Below are 14971 nucleotides of genomic sequence, written 5' to 3'. Positions count from 1 at the left end.
TGCATTATTTTACTACATTGAACTTCCAGCTAAAATGCTGTCATTGATTTTAATTAATGTTTTGGTATATTGTTTCTCACCCTGAAGAGAATAAAACAAAGAGGCACAATTTTAATGACTGAGTTATTAAGTAATAAATAAGTGTCAGGTTAGAACGAGTCTTTCCTACCTCCCCAGAGCATGTCCCATGCCTACAAGCCTGTGTTACAGCATAACGGTTCAGTCATTCAGGTGCCACACAGCCACTGGGGTGTTCAGGGCTGCCTGCAGAACTGAAAATACCTTCTGCTAGCAAGAAAAGATAGTGATTCAACTACTATATTCACTTCCACATGTTCATGTGATTTGATCAAAATTAACATATCTCATTCTTACCCCTTGAAATAGGGCATAATAAACCATCCAATTAATTATTTAATGAAATCACTGGGAATGGCATAAGACCATACATAGCGTGAAGGTGCACACTCTTACAAAATGCACAATACACACAAATACAGGCAGATTTACTGAGAAACTAGCAAAGTGTAAACTTCAGGGTCCCTCGGACACTTAACTCTTAAAGGCCTTAATATTTTGTTTAATATAAAATTTTCAAGAGCAAGATAACTTAAATGCAATTGGTTAACATGCTGTCTTTTTCTCATGCGGCTTTACTTCCATCACATTTCCTTTTCTTTCTATTGGGTGCTGCTGGAGTAGTCACAGGCATTTTCAGAATCTGGCTAACTAGAATTTGAGCTGGAGATACATTTAGTTTAGTTTTAGTGAAAGGTATATGTGAAGTACACACTCGTTTCTGGAACTAGTTAAATTATTGTCAGCAGTTGTGATGCAAGAATGGCTTAATACTTCAAGTGGCCACAGTGCTGACTAGCCCAGCAGGGGAGGAGGGAGGTCCGGATCAAATCTGGTAATTTGAATGTCCACATATACTTCCAGTGGTACCCAGAACTGGAAGTATATGTGGACAACAGAAGAGAATCAAAATATAAAATGCACAGAGTTGAGATTCCCTGATGTTCATGGATTTATCATATTTTTAAAGTATAACTTGTTGTAACTTTACTGTTTTAAGAAAAGTTACTCTCATACCCAATTTTGTATTTATACTTTAGTATTTGTATTCTTTTTTATTAAAAAGATCTTTCCAAAATTCAGGTTCTCCAAAACATGGAACCACTGCTGGGTATTCATAAAAGTGCCTGGGCCAAATAGAAAGCAGTTGAACAATAACACTTTCAAGAATCACAAATAAAAAACTGAGGAAACAACAAAAGAAAAAAATTGTGTCACTTGCATTCTTTAATAAGTAACCATACAATTTTTTGTGTGTGTGAAGAAAAATCTTGTTCAAACTATCAAGCATCCGCCCCTAATTTAAGACAATAATTTCTCACATTCACTGAAGGCACTTTCATTTTCTTCTTCTTTTTTGTATACAGTGCCTGAAACAGAATTGTCTAGTGTATATATATGTATAGTATATATATATATATATATAGTATATATATATATATAGTGTGTGTATATATATATATAGTATATAGTATAGAGAGAGAGAGAGAGAGAGCGCGCGCACAGAAGTAAAATAGAAATATGGATGGCTTGGTTGGTTGATTCTGGAATTATATATATAAAATATATATAAATTATACATAAATAGTATGATTATATTACTTCCTTATTTTCATGATTAAATTATACTGTTATTCAAATCTATAACCCAAAGGTATAGGCATAATTTAAATGTAAAAACAATATTTTGATCTTATAAAGAAATAGAAAGGTTGAGACAGCAAATAATTTCTCAAAAGATGCCAAATTTTCACAAAAGGACACTTAAAAGGGCCAATGAAACTTTTTTTACACTTCATTTTTGTGATATTTTGATATAATCAGGGACATTCATTCTCCACTAAAGACTAATGTTGTCACAAATATGTCAATGATTTAACAAATCCTGGTTGGAACAGGATGTAGTTTTTCAATTCTTAAAACTGAAAGATAGTATAACAAGTATGCACAATTTTCAAATATATTACTACCAACATCCTATAGCAGGAGCAGTTTAATTTCAGCAACATAAAACTTGGTACATGTCACAGATTGATAAATTATTAACCTGTAGTTGGGGGACTAGGCAGTTTCAAATCCATTTCCTCTACTGTTGAATATTTTAACTGATAAATAAAAAACTTCTCCCAGGGCCAAGAAAACCACAATTCAAAAAAAAAATTCTCTCAGGTACTTTTTCCAGACATTCCAAATAACTATAAAGACTCTTTTAAATGTTACACATTGTTAATTTACTATTATCTACCTGACCTTTTTCTCACTTTATTTAAATCATAATACTCCTGGGAATTTATCGCTTTATTAACATTGTTTGAATAAATACTATATACCAGGTACTAAGCTTTGTGCCAGGAAATTAAAGATGATTAGAACATACTTCCTGCCTCAAGGAGTCTGGCAGAAGAGACCTAGTTCTCTATAATTAACTTAGGAGCAATGTAATTCTTGCTCGAAGGGATCTTAGTAAAGATCCTGTCCAATCCATTCATTTTCAGATAAAGAAACTAAGAACTACAAAGATTAAGGGACTATTAAAAAGTCATTAATCCAACACAAGAGCCTGCATCATCTGAATCTCAGGCTGATCTTCTTTCTAACTATATCACAATTTAATTAGTATCAGGCATGTAATTGATGATTTCTAGTAAAACTCATTTACATTTTTATTTTATTCCATTTGCAAATTTACATGAACTTCAGGACTGACTTTTTAATTCTACAAATGTTTGTGTCAGGCATTGTTTCAGGCCCTAGGGAATACAGAAAGAAATAAATCACAGACCTGTTCTCCAATTTTCTAGTGAAAAAGACTAGTGGCTTAAAAAAGAATTACAGGAGAATTTGGGTACGGCAAAAAAGGAATGGACAAAGTGCTAGAGGAGAAATGAGGCAGCTCACTTGTATATACACGGGAGTGTTAGGAAAGGCATACCTGAATTTGTAAAAGGAATATTCCAGGAAAAGGGGTATGTGCAAAGGCTTGAAAGGCCTACACCAGAGTGTAGGGTGTGTGAAGAGCAGAATCAGAGCATTCATTCAAAAAGGTGGGGACACAGGAAACCAATGGGTGAGTGGTACAAATATATTTAAAATAGGCTAGACTCAGTTCACCAAGGCCCCTTAGGTCACAGTTTTCTGAATTTGCACTTGGGAAGGTGCAAATTTACATACAATGCCAGACTACCACATGCCGCTGCATGCAGTTCATCAGGTGCATTAGTACTAAACTCTGTGATTTATGACAGCTCCTGCTGAAAATGAATAACCCTACACCAGGACTATGCCTCCAAAGCAGGTCAAATTCAATTCAATTCAATAAATATTTATTGAGTGCCTGCAATGTGCAAGAAACTGTGAAAGCCAGGGAAAGAAAAATTGCTTTTCAAAAACTGGTGTATTAAGGAGAAAAATCAAGCTCACCACAAGGTTCAAGTTCAGATTCAAGCACCGTAGACCTCTTCTAGAAATACGTAAGTTACTCCCTAGAATGAAAGTTGGTCCCAACCCAGAAGAGCTTATACAAAGAACCAATCTTCAGTCACATAATACATAATAAAATTTTTAGGGCACTGACTGCTACATAAAAGGATTGGTTCATTAGCAATGTTCCTCTTTGCTTTTGAACTAAAAGGCAAAAGAATATTGGAATTGGGCTAAAAATTCTATTATAGTCATTGACTCAAAAGGTTTTAGAGCTCTCTAAAGACAACCTTGGAGACCACCAAGACCCACTCCCTCTTTTTGACATGACAATACTAAAACACAGAAATGGAACCTAGTTGAATTTACCGCTCAGAACTCTGATGCCTAGACTTAAGAGCCAGGCACTCTCTCCATTACATTATATAATTGCCTGGTGTATTTATTTAAATGTATTTAAAGACATTTAAGCAGACCTCTCTGTATATATATGCACTGTTTAACGTATATAAAAATATGTCTTATCTATAATACTATATATGTCAGTAAACACATGAATTTATAAGTACATACATTATGTGTGTGTATAGTTGTGTGTGTGTGTGTGTATATTCAGCTATACCAAAGCAAAAGCACAAATATTAACGAATATACTAGAATTTTCAAAACCATTAATTATTCTTGGAACACTCTTGCATTTAAAGAACTTCTTAATTATTCTTGGAACACTCTTGCATTTAAAGAACTTCCTGATTGTGCCTTAATTAAAATTTCCAGCCAAAACATACCAAAGAGGTATTAGACCACCTAACAGTTCCTGCAAACAAGGTTCAAGCCAGCCCCTAAAACATATGAAAGAAAGTCTACTGAAGCAAATGGAAACTTCATCATCAAGAAGGAACTGCATCTATACTATAGCAGAATTTCATTATGAAACACATCTCACTTCATGGAGCACTTAGTTATATTAAAGCAAGTAATGTACCCATGAAGCAAAATACCCCATTTTTAAAGACAATACAGAAAGCCTGAAAGAATGCCTTATCTCTGCTTCTTAAGTAAATGTTGTAAGAGGTTCTTTACTGCAGTTACATAAAAATACATCATCATGATTTTTAAAAAGCATCTATGAGTAGTTTGGGTTCTTTCCATTTGAAATTGGCAAGTCATCACTACACAAAAGTGCAAAACTATGTAAAATATAAAAATGTAAAAAGTATAAAAATAATAAAAACTTCCTACACAGAATATCAGTTGGGTAAACAACACAGGTAGCATATAAAACCAGTTATGAGTCCAGTTTATTGATTATAGTAGGATTTGAAGGAAACTACTAATTCCTTTGTGGTTTTCAAGGAAAGTGTCTTTAGAAGACAGATATAGGAAGCTCCACTGAATAACTGACTAGTTGTAATTAAAAAGCCAGTTGTGTACTCATTTGCTCACAATCTTTCTTCCAAATAAGAATGGAATTTACTTAAGGATGGAGTATATACGTATATCTCACTGGTCTATCTATATCACCTAATGTACAATCTTGTGTATAAATGTGCAATAAATAGTTGATGAAGGGAAGGAGGAGTAAAAGGAAAGGAACGAAGGAAGAACCTCTCAGAAGTAAGCTAATAGTAGAAATAGAAGTCTACAATAGATTGAATAAACCTGTCTAAAATTGAGTACAAAGTTTGGAGAAGAATTTTATCATATCAAAACTAAGGGACAAAGATACGTTTGATTTACTTCTCATGGAAAGAGACAGAGTCACATTACTCCATAGAGCAGTGTGCTTGAATGTGCATACTATGAACACAGGCATTAGAATCAATCAAAACTAGGATGTGGCCCTGCCGTTTAGTAGCTTTACAACCTTGGGTCAGTTTCTTCTTCTAGAAACCTCTTAGGATGTTCTAATTCTTAGAAGAGGAAATGTGTACTGCTCTGCACAAAACCTTGCACATGGTTGACACTCGCTACTTTTTATTATTTCTTCCCCTTACCTAGTTTATATTATACTACAACACAGCAAAATCCCTTCATGTTTTACAAAGGTGCAAGAATTAGACCAAAGGCATTGACCATTTTGTTGATCATTAAGAGTTCTTTTACTTCCTGAAGTTCTTCATACTACGTTGAAACTCTTTAAAGGTATGGAATGCTTGTGCAGGAAAGCTACAAATAAGGCTAATAAGCCCAGTGCAGTCCTCCAGAGTATGTCCTTGTAGGGGAACTAACATTAGATATAATATGGCTCCAGCAGCAAAGGCATCTGGGAAATGATGGACTCTTAACTCTCTATAGCCTCAGACTTGGCTGACTACTCAGAAAATCGGAATGCTGCCCAAAGACAAACGTCCCAGGAAGGAAGCTAATGAATGTACAGAGCAGGATAACTGTCTGATGTCATCTGTTAGCTGAGGTATACATTGTTTTTTCTGGTGGTCTAAGTGAGAGCCCACCATATGGCTTCACGATTAAACCCCTTTAAAAAGGGATCCTGTCCTGGGAGGGGTGTGGATTCTTCCCATAGGCCACCACTGAGAGCAGCTGCTCTGCCCCAGGGTATGTAAGTTTCTCCTATTAAAGCTCATATGAATTTGAATAAGGCTACCTGTCAGTTCTTCAGAACTGATCTTCAATTTAGACAGCTGGGGCTTTTCCCCAACGATGCTGACATAAAATTTTTAACAGGCAATATATTTAATTTAATAATTATTTTTGTTATTGCTATTGGAAGATAATATGAGTGAGCTTAGCCATTATTTTAGTATTAACATGTTAGAGAGCTAAAAGTTTAATCAGATATTTTCAAAATGTTTTTATCATTACTAGGGAAAAAATCAGCAACTTACAAATATTGAAAAAATATTTAAAATTCTTAAATATATGCCCAAGCAGCAAAGATAAAGATAGCATCCTGGCATCATGTAAGTCACAGCTTGCTTCTAAGATGATCTTAATGTACAAGGTAAGAAATGATTTCCATGTCAATGTTTTACTTATTGACCCACTTAACTGCTAGAAGACTGGTTAAAATATATATAGTTTACTCTATAACATACAATTTTAAAACATGGCTTAACATTACAAATGTTATACCTTAAATCATTTCCTGCAAACCCAACATAAAATTTATAAATTCCTTCAAAACATCTCTGTTTATTTCCTTATTTTCCTTCTGTCTAACTGGAAGTTAGTGATCTACCAAGAGTTCAGTCTTTTACTTGTTGTTAGCCTTTCCCTTCCACCCTGGTCATCAACACTGCCAATTTATCAATTGTTTCTATTTCATTTACATCTGAAATGGGCCCTTACCTACATCCCTTCCCCACAATCAGCTAAGTCTCTGATAGCACCTACACACAAACAGTTATGCTCTGTTCAAACCTTTAAGCTATTGTAACTTCCTTCCTTCACTAGTTGTCAAAATTTTAAAAGAATCCACACATTCTTTTTAATCAAGCCCCCATCACCTAAGTGAAACTACTCTGAAAGATCGCCAGTGGCCTCTACTCGTGAAATTCAATGACCTCTTAAATTTGCATCCTATCTAGTTTTCTCCACTTGAATTTGATTTTCTCAAAATTTGAAACTATCTCCTTATTGAAGTTGTCTCTACCCAAGAAATCAAATGCTCTAATTCTTTTCCTACCTCTCTCCTCACTGTTCTTTAAGAGATTCGTATTCCCTCATTGCTATCTAAATACAGGTACAAAATGACATACAGCCAAAAATTCCGATCCCTGACTTTCTCTCTGACTCTCATCTTCTACTTTGCCTTGCAAACCTCTTGCAGTTCTATAACTTGAAATGCTACCTCTATTCGCATATCTACCAAACATCTCTCTAGTTTCAACTTTTCTTGAACTGCACACTCAATTTTCTTCAGTACAATACAGACTTCAAAACATATTTTACTCTAATGGCCAGAGGTAAGGGGGGCCAGGGACTTGGAGAAGGTGGTGGGGGGCGGGGGGGTTGCTTGGGGACATCTGTAATAGTGTAAACAAAAAAAATAAAGAAAAAAATGTATTTCACTCTGGCATGTCAAACTCAACATGGTCAAAAACAAACTTATCATGCACCAACTCCCACGCTTCCTCTTTTCCTTCCTATGTTCCTTATATCATTAAGGGCATCACTGCCTTCAGAGTCAACTAGGCTGAAAACCTCAAAAGTCACTTTCACTTCACCTTCTTTCTCATTCTCTATATCTAAAGGGTCAGCAGGACCTGTGAAGTTTACCTCCAAAATGCCTCCCACATTTGAACCAATACTTGCCAAACGTAATGTCAATTCTCTAGCTTAGCCCTTCAGTATTTCTTGTACAGTCTGTTTTAATTTCTCTTGGTTATTATTCCTACATTTAAGTTCCTTTTCTTCTAATCCTCCTCTGTAGATTCAAGAGAGTAATCTGTCACACCATGGCCTTGACTTTTTCTCTGCTCAAAGACTTCAGTGGTTCTCTGTCTGCATAATAAAGTTCAAATTCCTTGATAGAGTGGTAAAGCCCCTTCTTTTTCGGCTAACATACCTTCTCTCCCTCCACAATCTCCCTTTATCTATTATTCCTTCAACCTAATATACCCTCTACCTCACTGGAACCCAAAACATACAAATTAATAGTTGGACTGCACCTCCACCATGCTGCATTCTGTATCAACTTTTGGCCTCCACTGCACGCTACCTCACATATTACAGCACTTACTACATTTTACAGGATAATATGATTAATTATGAATCTCTCTCTACAGTTCAGATGTAGTAAATGAAAGAAAAAATCAATAAGCAGTATATAAAGCAACTCTGAAATAAAGTTAGTTGATTCAAAATCTGGATGACTACAATTTTATACCAGTTAAAATAGTACTAACTACTTAAGGCGTTTGCTACACGTATGCCCTGTCTGACAAGGATAAGCCAAAGTAACTCTTGGGAGGCTTGCTTTAAATTTTTTATTTTTATTTTATCAAAAGCTTTTCCTAAAAATGATAGGTAACACAGCATGGATGTACCTGGAGGGCATTATGCTAAGTCAAATAAGCCAGTCAGAAAAAGACAAGTATCATATGATTTCACTTATATGTGAAATCTAATGAACAAAATAAGCAAACAAAATAGAATTAGACTCATGGATACTGAGAACAGACTGACAGCTGTCAGAGGGAAGGGGGCTTTGGGGGCTGGGTAAAAAAGGTGATGGGATTAAGGGAAAAAAACACTCATAGTCACACACAACAATATGGTGATTACCAGAGGGGAAGGGGTCAGGGGACATGGAAGATGGTAAAGAGGGATAAATGGTGATGAAACATTTGACTTTGGGTGGTGAATGCATAATACAATATACAGGTGATGTAGTATAAATTGTACACCTGAAACCTAAATTTTATTAACTACTGTCGCCCCAATAAATTCAATAATTTTTTTAAAAAAATAAAACTAAATAAAAAAAATAAAAGTGACAGTAGCAAACTGTGGAATCAATTCATTTATTTAAGCACAAATTCAAAACCCAACCCTGTACTAAACAAAATTGCCCAGACATTTCATGTTATCATCTATCTAAACCTACCAGGCCCCATGATTCTGCTAACAGAACAGCTTCACTAAGGAAAAGAAAGTATGCGAAGAATTATTTAAATGAATGGTATTCCCTGTCCCAAGGGCCCAAGGAAGATGATAGTCTTAAACCCAACAAATAGTTATATATAATCCAAGCTTCTTTGATTGACAAACTTTCAAATATATTATGGTCACGATGAAGTTATAAAGATAAAGAATGAATTTTATTCCAAACTTGACTAATACACTAAAATGTACTGAGGGTAAAAAGCACAAACGGCTGTTTAGCATAACTTTTTAAAGGCTTTTAAAACTCAGTAATGTAATTTCAAATAAATGACAAGGACAGCAAGACAAAAATGCAGGCAGGTACTCAATGTGCTTTGCTCTTAGGCTTCAATTAATTATTTTTTAATTTCCTGAATGGCCACATATGCTCAGTACATTTAGTATCTATTAGATAGAAAATTGTTTCCTCCATTTTCTATCACGCTTGTGAAAATCATGCTCAGGAACCTCACATTAATAAATTATCATTCCTACCATACTGATTAGCAATCATTTCCTTACCCTCACTTCAGCATACGCGTATCCAACAAGAGTACAATAATGCTGTCCCTAAAGGCAGGGTCCAGCAGAATCCAGACAGACAACTGTCTGAACAGTGGCCAGAAAACAAGGTGGTTGTTTTCTGCGTAGCTCCCACTGTACTCTGCCTAAATCTGCATTACAGCCTTCCCGTACTACATGGCAATTACCCATTTTTATGCCTGGCTCTGATGCTGGCCTCTGAATTCCTTGACAGGTCAAGGGCAGAGTTATTATATCTCACCTACCTCTACATCCTCAGTACTTAGTAGGAACATAGCAGGCCCTCAGTAAATGTTTAGTAAGTGTTTAAGAAACCTCATCTCTGCAACAGCTTTGGAACAGACTGAACATTTCAGTATATCTGAACCCAGATAATAGTTCTATCACTGTATCAAAGAGACATGAACTCACTTGAAAGAGTTTGGGGTCAGCTAGTGACTCACACTGACAGAGCTAAGGCCAGAAAGTACCAGATGCTTTGGGATATGCTATTATTCTTTTTCTCAGTAAATTTACTATGCTAATTCGATACAACTGAAGTTTTGTTACAAAACATTTTACATGTTGTAAGGAACACATTGAGCAATTAACTCCTCCAACTCTCAGTGACCTTGTATAGAAAGCCTTCCTTCTGAAAATATAACAATTAGTTGGAACTGGAATTTCAGTTGACCATTTTAAATTCTATAGGCCAAGGTATGGTAAAACTACACAGTTACTGGACTGCTTCATATCTCCTGTAAATAAGTTATCTTACTGTGTATGTAGGTGACACAGACTGAACTTAAAGCATATTTTGTTATTTACACTTCTAAGATGTGCCCTTGAAGAGGCTTTATAAAGAAAAAAATGCTAACTAAACACTTAACCCTGCCTTTTACATAACTAACAGTTAGACCTGAAATTAGGATTTTCTGTTATTCATGCTATTGAATAACTTTATAACTTCATTATAATAGTTAAACCATACTATAGCAGTTGTTTAACAAAACAGGTAATGTGTCAAGGGTTCAACTTTTGGATTAATAATAAAGTTCCTGATATGATCACTAGGACAATGTTGAGATTATGAACCACTTCCTTCACCACTGACAAAGAAGGACAAAAAGATAAATACATTGGGGAATGCTTCTACATTATACAATTAAATACAATATATTTTCAATTAGTAATTATCAATGCCTTTTATTACTATGTGATAGAAAAGTAACAAACATACTGAGCTCTTTTATAATGATTTATGTCATTTCCCCCCACAAAGCCCACAAACACATTCATAAGTAAACACAACAACTTCATCATTGACAAATAATGAAGACAAATGGGGTAAAACTATATAATGCACCTTTTCCAATACCCGCACCCACATTCCACGAAGTAGAGACTTGAGATAGACTTCCTTGCAACTCAAGTTTCTCAAATGGAGAGGTTACACCCAAATCCACAAAAGGGTTAATAAAATAAACAATGGCAGAAGCTTCACTATCAAATACCCATCTATCTTACCATCACCCATGATGAAATAAATAAAAGTGGATAAAACTTATGTTAATAATCCATTACAGACCACAACTATGCACACATTTTTAATGTTGCAAAAATAATTTTATATTAACTATAGCTCACCACTTCGTACATAAATCTTTTTCATTTGATGTTCTGTACAAATTCTGACCATTCAAAGAAGCAGGTAGAGTGGGAGGAGCACTCCTTGAGAGAACCCGACCCATTTTTTGCCCACTCAAATAACAGGTAAGTTAGAGAAAAACCTTGCATTGCTTCTCTTACGCCCAAATAATGATTTAGGCAATGAGAGTGACTTCAATTGCATCCTCTTTAGAAAAGCAAAGACAGCTAGTATTGTGCCTGCCAAATAAATGCAATTTTTTCAACTGCATACTCCTCATTCTTAAGTACCCAATGCTAAAATCAAAATCTGACCTCAAGCAGCAAGTTGTAGTTCTGACACTATGACTTCATTCTGTCTGGAGCACTTTAATATCACAATTTGAATAAATTGGCAGAAGCTTAAATAGGTCATAATTAAACCCAAACTAAGGATACTTATCTGGCAAAAAATATTGTGGCTCTGCATTTAGCACCATCAGTCACAGAATGACAAGCCTATCATTCATCTGTCCATCTGTACTTTCCATAAGGATAAATGAAAATGAAGTAAATCTTATCATCCTTTTATATTTGCTAATACAACTGGCAGTGGCTTTTTGTGGCAAATATTTGCACACAGTTACAAACCAAAATAAAGGCAACTGATACCATGATTTTATGGAGGTTTCAGTATATCCCTACAAAGGAATACTTTTTTTAAACCTCCACTTCCGCAATTATAAAGATATCAAGAACTCTGACTCAAGTAAATTTATGATAAGCCCCACATATCTATCAAATAAAGCCATAAGATGCTAAAACATCTACCAACATGTTAGGGGACAGTACTACTGCTTCAAAAGAAAGAACTATTAATTCTGGTTTTGACATCTGGCCTAATTTCTTCTTGTGAAATTGTAGTTCATCTCAAAGCAACATGCAGAAACCACAGAGGTTTCTGATACTCTCAGCCCCACACCTCCATCATAAATTTTCCTTTCATGATAAACAATGTGCAATCAAAAAGGTTTCCTGTTTCAAAATGGAAGAGATGAAAGAAACTATAACTCTCCCATTAACAACAAAAAAGTTTCTTAATGAGGGTGAATTCTCAAAGACGAAAATGGAAACTCTCTCAAATACTGCTTCCTCATGTAAGGACTGATCTGCTTTTTCCCCTGCAAATATCCTCAGCATCATACATTGTGGTTGTCCATACATAAGCGGTCCATAAAAGACTTTTTAAATTACTTGTTTGCACTCTTTTGTTATCTAATAGCAACACAACTTCACGTCAGATAGAGCATACACTTCCATAGTATTATATGGCCATGCACCAACAAAGAGCAGCCAACACTAAAAACTTCGCATATCTGAGTCATATAGAGAAACTTGGAACCTTGAAGAGTAAGACAAAAGGGGAAAAAAGCTCTTTGTTCTGAATCCAAAATTTTAAAATACACAGTGGATGTAAGAAAAATGGTCAATCTAATACAAAAGATTGTTGCCATAACAATAATTATTAATTAGCAGTACAAATAAAACTGGAGAAACCATATTCAGGGTGAATAGGGCCAACTACAGGCACAGACAAATCTTACCACTTTGTCCATGAGTTTCCAAGTTTTCTCCACAGTTTTCCGATCTGCTGCTGCTTGCTTAGGGGGTCCAACTGCATCTTGAATAGCATCAATAATTCCCAAAATTCGTCCTTTTCGGGGTGGTCCTCCTCGGCCACCAGGGTTTCTGCCATTCATAGAATTTGCCATCTGGAATCTTAGTTCTTTTGAGAGGAAAATTTAAAAGAAAGAAAAGTTAGTTGGTTATGAAAATACTCAGCCAACAGAAAACTGATATGGTTAACTTGCACATACTACATCCTCCTTCATCAGTGAGAACAAAATCCAGGGTCCCAGACTCAACTTTTACATAGAGTATGAATTTGCACTTTCAATCTCTACACTCAAGTTTAGGAGCAATGAACTTAGATTTGCTTTTGGAACACTAAGAGTTAAAGACGCAGCGAAGGCTTGATTAACACCCAAGTCAAAACAACAACAAAAAACTTGACATAGGTTTCCTCCAACTAGGTAAGAACATTATGTTCTCCTCCTCCCTGCCCTCTTCAAATTCCGCTTCAAAATACTAGAGCTGAAGCCCCTGGAAACATTTTTGGGAGACTCACTTGAAAACCGCCCTTTCCCTCTGCTGGATTTCACCAAGTTACATAAACGTAAAGATTTTTCTACAGAAGCATAAGGGCACGTCTGTTGTCAACAAAGACTTAGGACTTGGATATTCCCCGCTAAAACCACTAAGTACAAACATATGAACATACAATTCTTTAAACCAACGAGGTGAGGGGTTATCCTGAAGTTAAGAGCCAAAAGAACCAAGAAACAAACAAACAAACAAAAATTCATTTTAAACAAGAGGGTGAGAAATTGACAATAGAGGGCACAGAAAGAAGAGTTCACTTCTTTCGCTCCTAGCCTCTCATTTCACCCAAGGGGGTGGGGTGGGGGGGTCGGTCCAAAGCTTTGTTTCGGGACGCCTGTGCCCCCTTCCCTGTTCAGGCCCCTCCCCTGCCACTTTCGGACCTTAGCTGAGGAGGAAGGTGAACGGAGAAAAGACAAATTATCCCTCGTGCCTCCGGCACCCGCCAGCCCCATCCGTCTAGGGCGCTCCGGGATCGGCTCCCGAGTGGACGCACCTCCCGGGGTCGTCTGCGACTCCAGCCGCCCGTCTTGCTTTACTCCCTCTTCCTCCTCCCAGGGCCCGGCCCGGTTCCGGTCTTTAAATACCCCTCTTCAAATTGTGACTGCGGCGGCGACGACAGCTGGAAGCCGGGGCTGTCCCCTCTTCCTCAGTGGCCCGCGCTTGGCTGCCACTGGGCCCCCTGGCCGGAAAGGAACGTCGAGCCTCCCCGGTGCCCCCTTCCCTCCTGGCCTCTCGGCACCGTGTCTTTCCAGAGGCACGCGTGTGCACGAGTGCGACTCTACACGCACGAACCCTCGGTACGTGGGTAGCCCGGGCAGGGAGCAATCGCCGTAGAAGCACGCTCCCGAGGAAGGAGCAACGCACCACCGATACGGGGAGACGCAACAATTACCGTTAAGACCAATCGACACCCGCTCTCCCCTCCCGCCCGACTCTCGGAGAGGCCGCGGGACGCCGCAGCAGCACTTAGCTGGAGGAGGAGACCACTCGCTGGACACTCCACCCCCGTAGGCTACACACACAGATACCCAGGCGCGGGGCGGGGCCAGAGGCGGGGTCTCGCCGGAATGGACCAATCCCCTAAACTCTTGCACTGCCAGACAGAGGGCGGCGCCAATGGGCGGGAGGTGCTCGTCCTACTCGCAGTACCACCCGGTCCACGTCTTCCACAGTACACAATGGCCCCAAAGGAAGGCCCGCTGGCCGCACGGTCCAAGTGAAAAGGGACTCCGAGGGAAATGGGGGTACGGGACTCACCAGAGAACGAAAGTGAAAAAGGAAAAAAAATGGAAGAAAATATTCAAGCGCCCTAGGGAGCTGACCAATAAGGACTGGACGGGTGGGCGTGAGTGTTGGAGCGGGAGCCCAAGCCAACCGGGACTAAAAGGCGGGACTTCCTGCTTTGCTCACCTTCCTAGTCTTTTGTTTCATAGCAACAGAGTAGTGGCTGAGAGGGTGTTGCTTCTCTACTCTGGGCGTGTCCCAGGCTGAA

At 37.6% G+C, this 14971-nt stretch overlaps 1 protein-coding gene across 1 annotated transcript in view; it reads right to left on the bottom strand.

Moving 5' to 3' along the window:
- Window positions 1-14477, bottom strand: part of CBLB (Cbl proto-oncogene B) — a 207846-nt gene extending 193369 nt beyond the window's left edge. Inside the window, exons 1-2 of the mRNA XM_054577335.1 lie at window positions 14372-14477; window positions 12861-13042 (exon numbers count right to left, since the gene is read on the bottom strand). Of these exons, the coding sequence (XP_054433310.1) occupies window positions 12861-13028 (168 nt within the window). The 5' untranslated portion in view covers window positions 13029-13042; window positions 14372-14477. The remainder of the gene's footprint in view (window positions 1-12860; window positions 13043-14371) is intronic.
- Between the last annotated feature and the right edge of the window lie 494 nt (window positions 14478-14971).

The sequence above is a fragment of the Pteronotus mesoamericanus genome, unplaced genomic scaffold, assembly GCF_021234165.1.
Source record: "Pteronotus mesoamericanus isolate MK-2021 breed Mesoamerican mustached bat unplaced genomic scaffold, CSHL_Meso_final contig_42, whole genome shotgun sequence".
Classification (NCBI taxonomy): Eukaryota; Metazoa; Chordata; class Mammalia; order Chiroptera; family Mormoopidae; genus Pteronotus; species Pteronotus mesoamericanus.
Note: the sequence above shows the minus strand (reverse complement) of the source record. Positions and strands in the feature narration are given on the sequence as shown.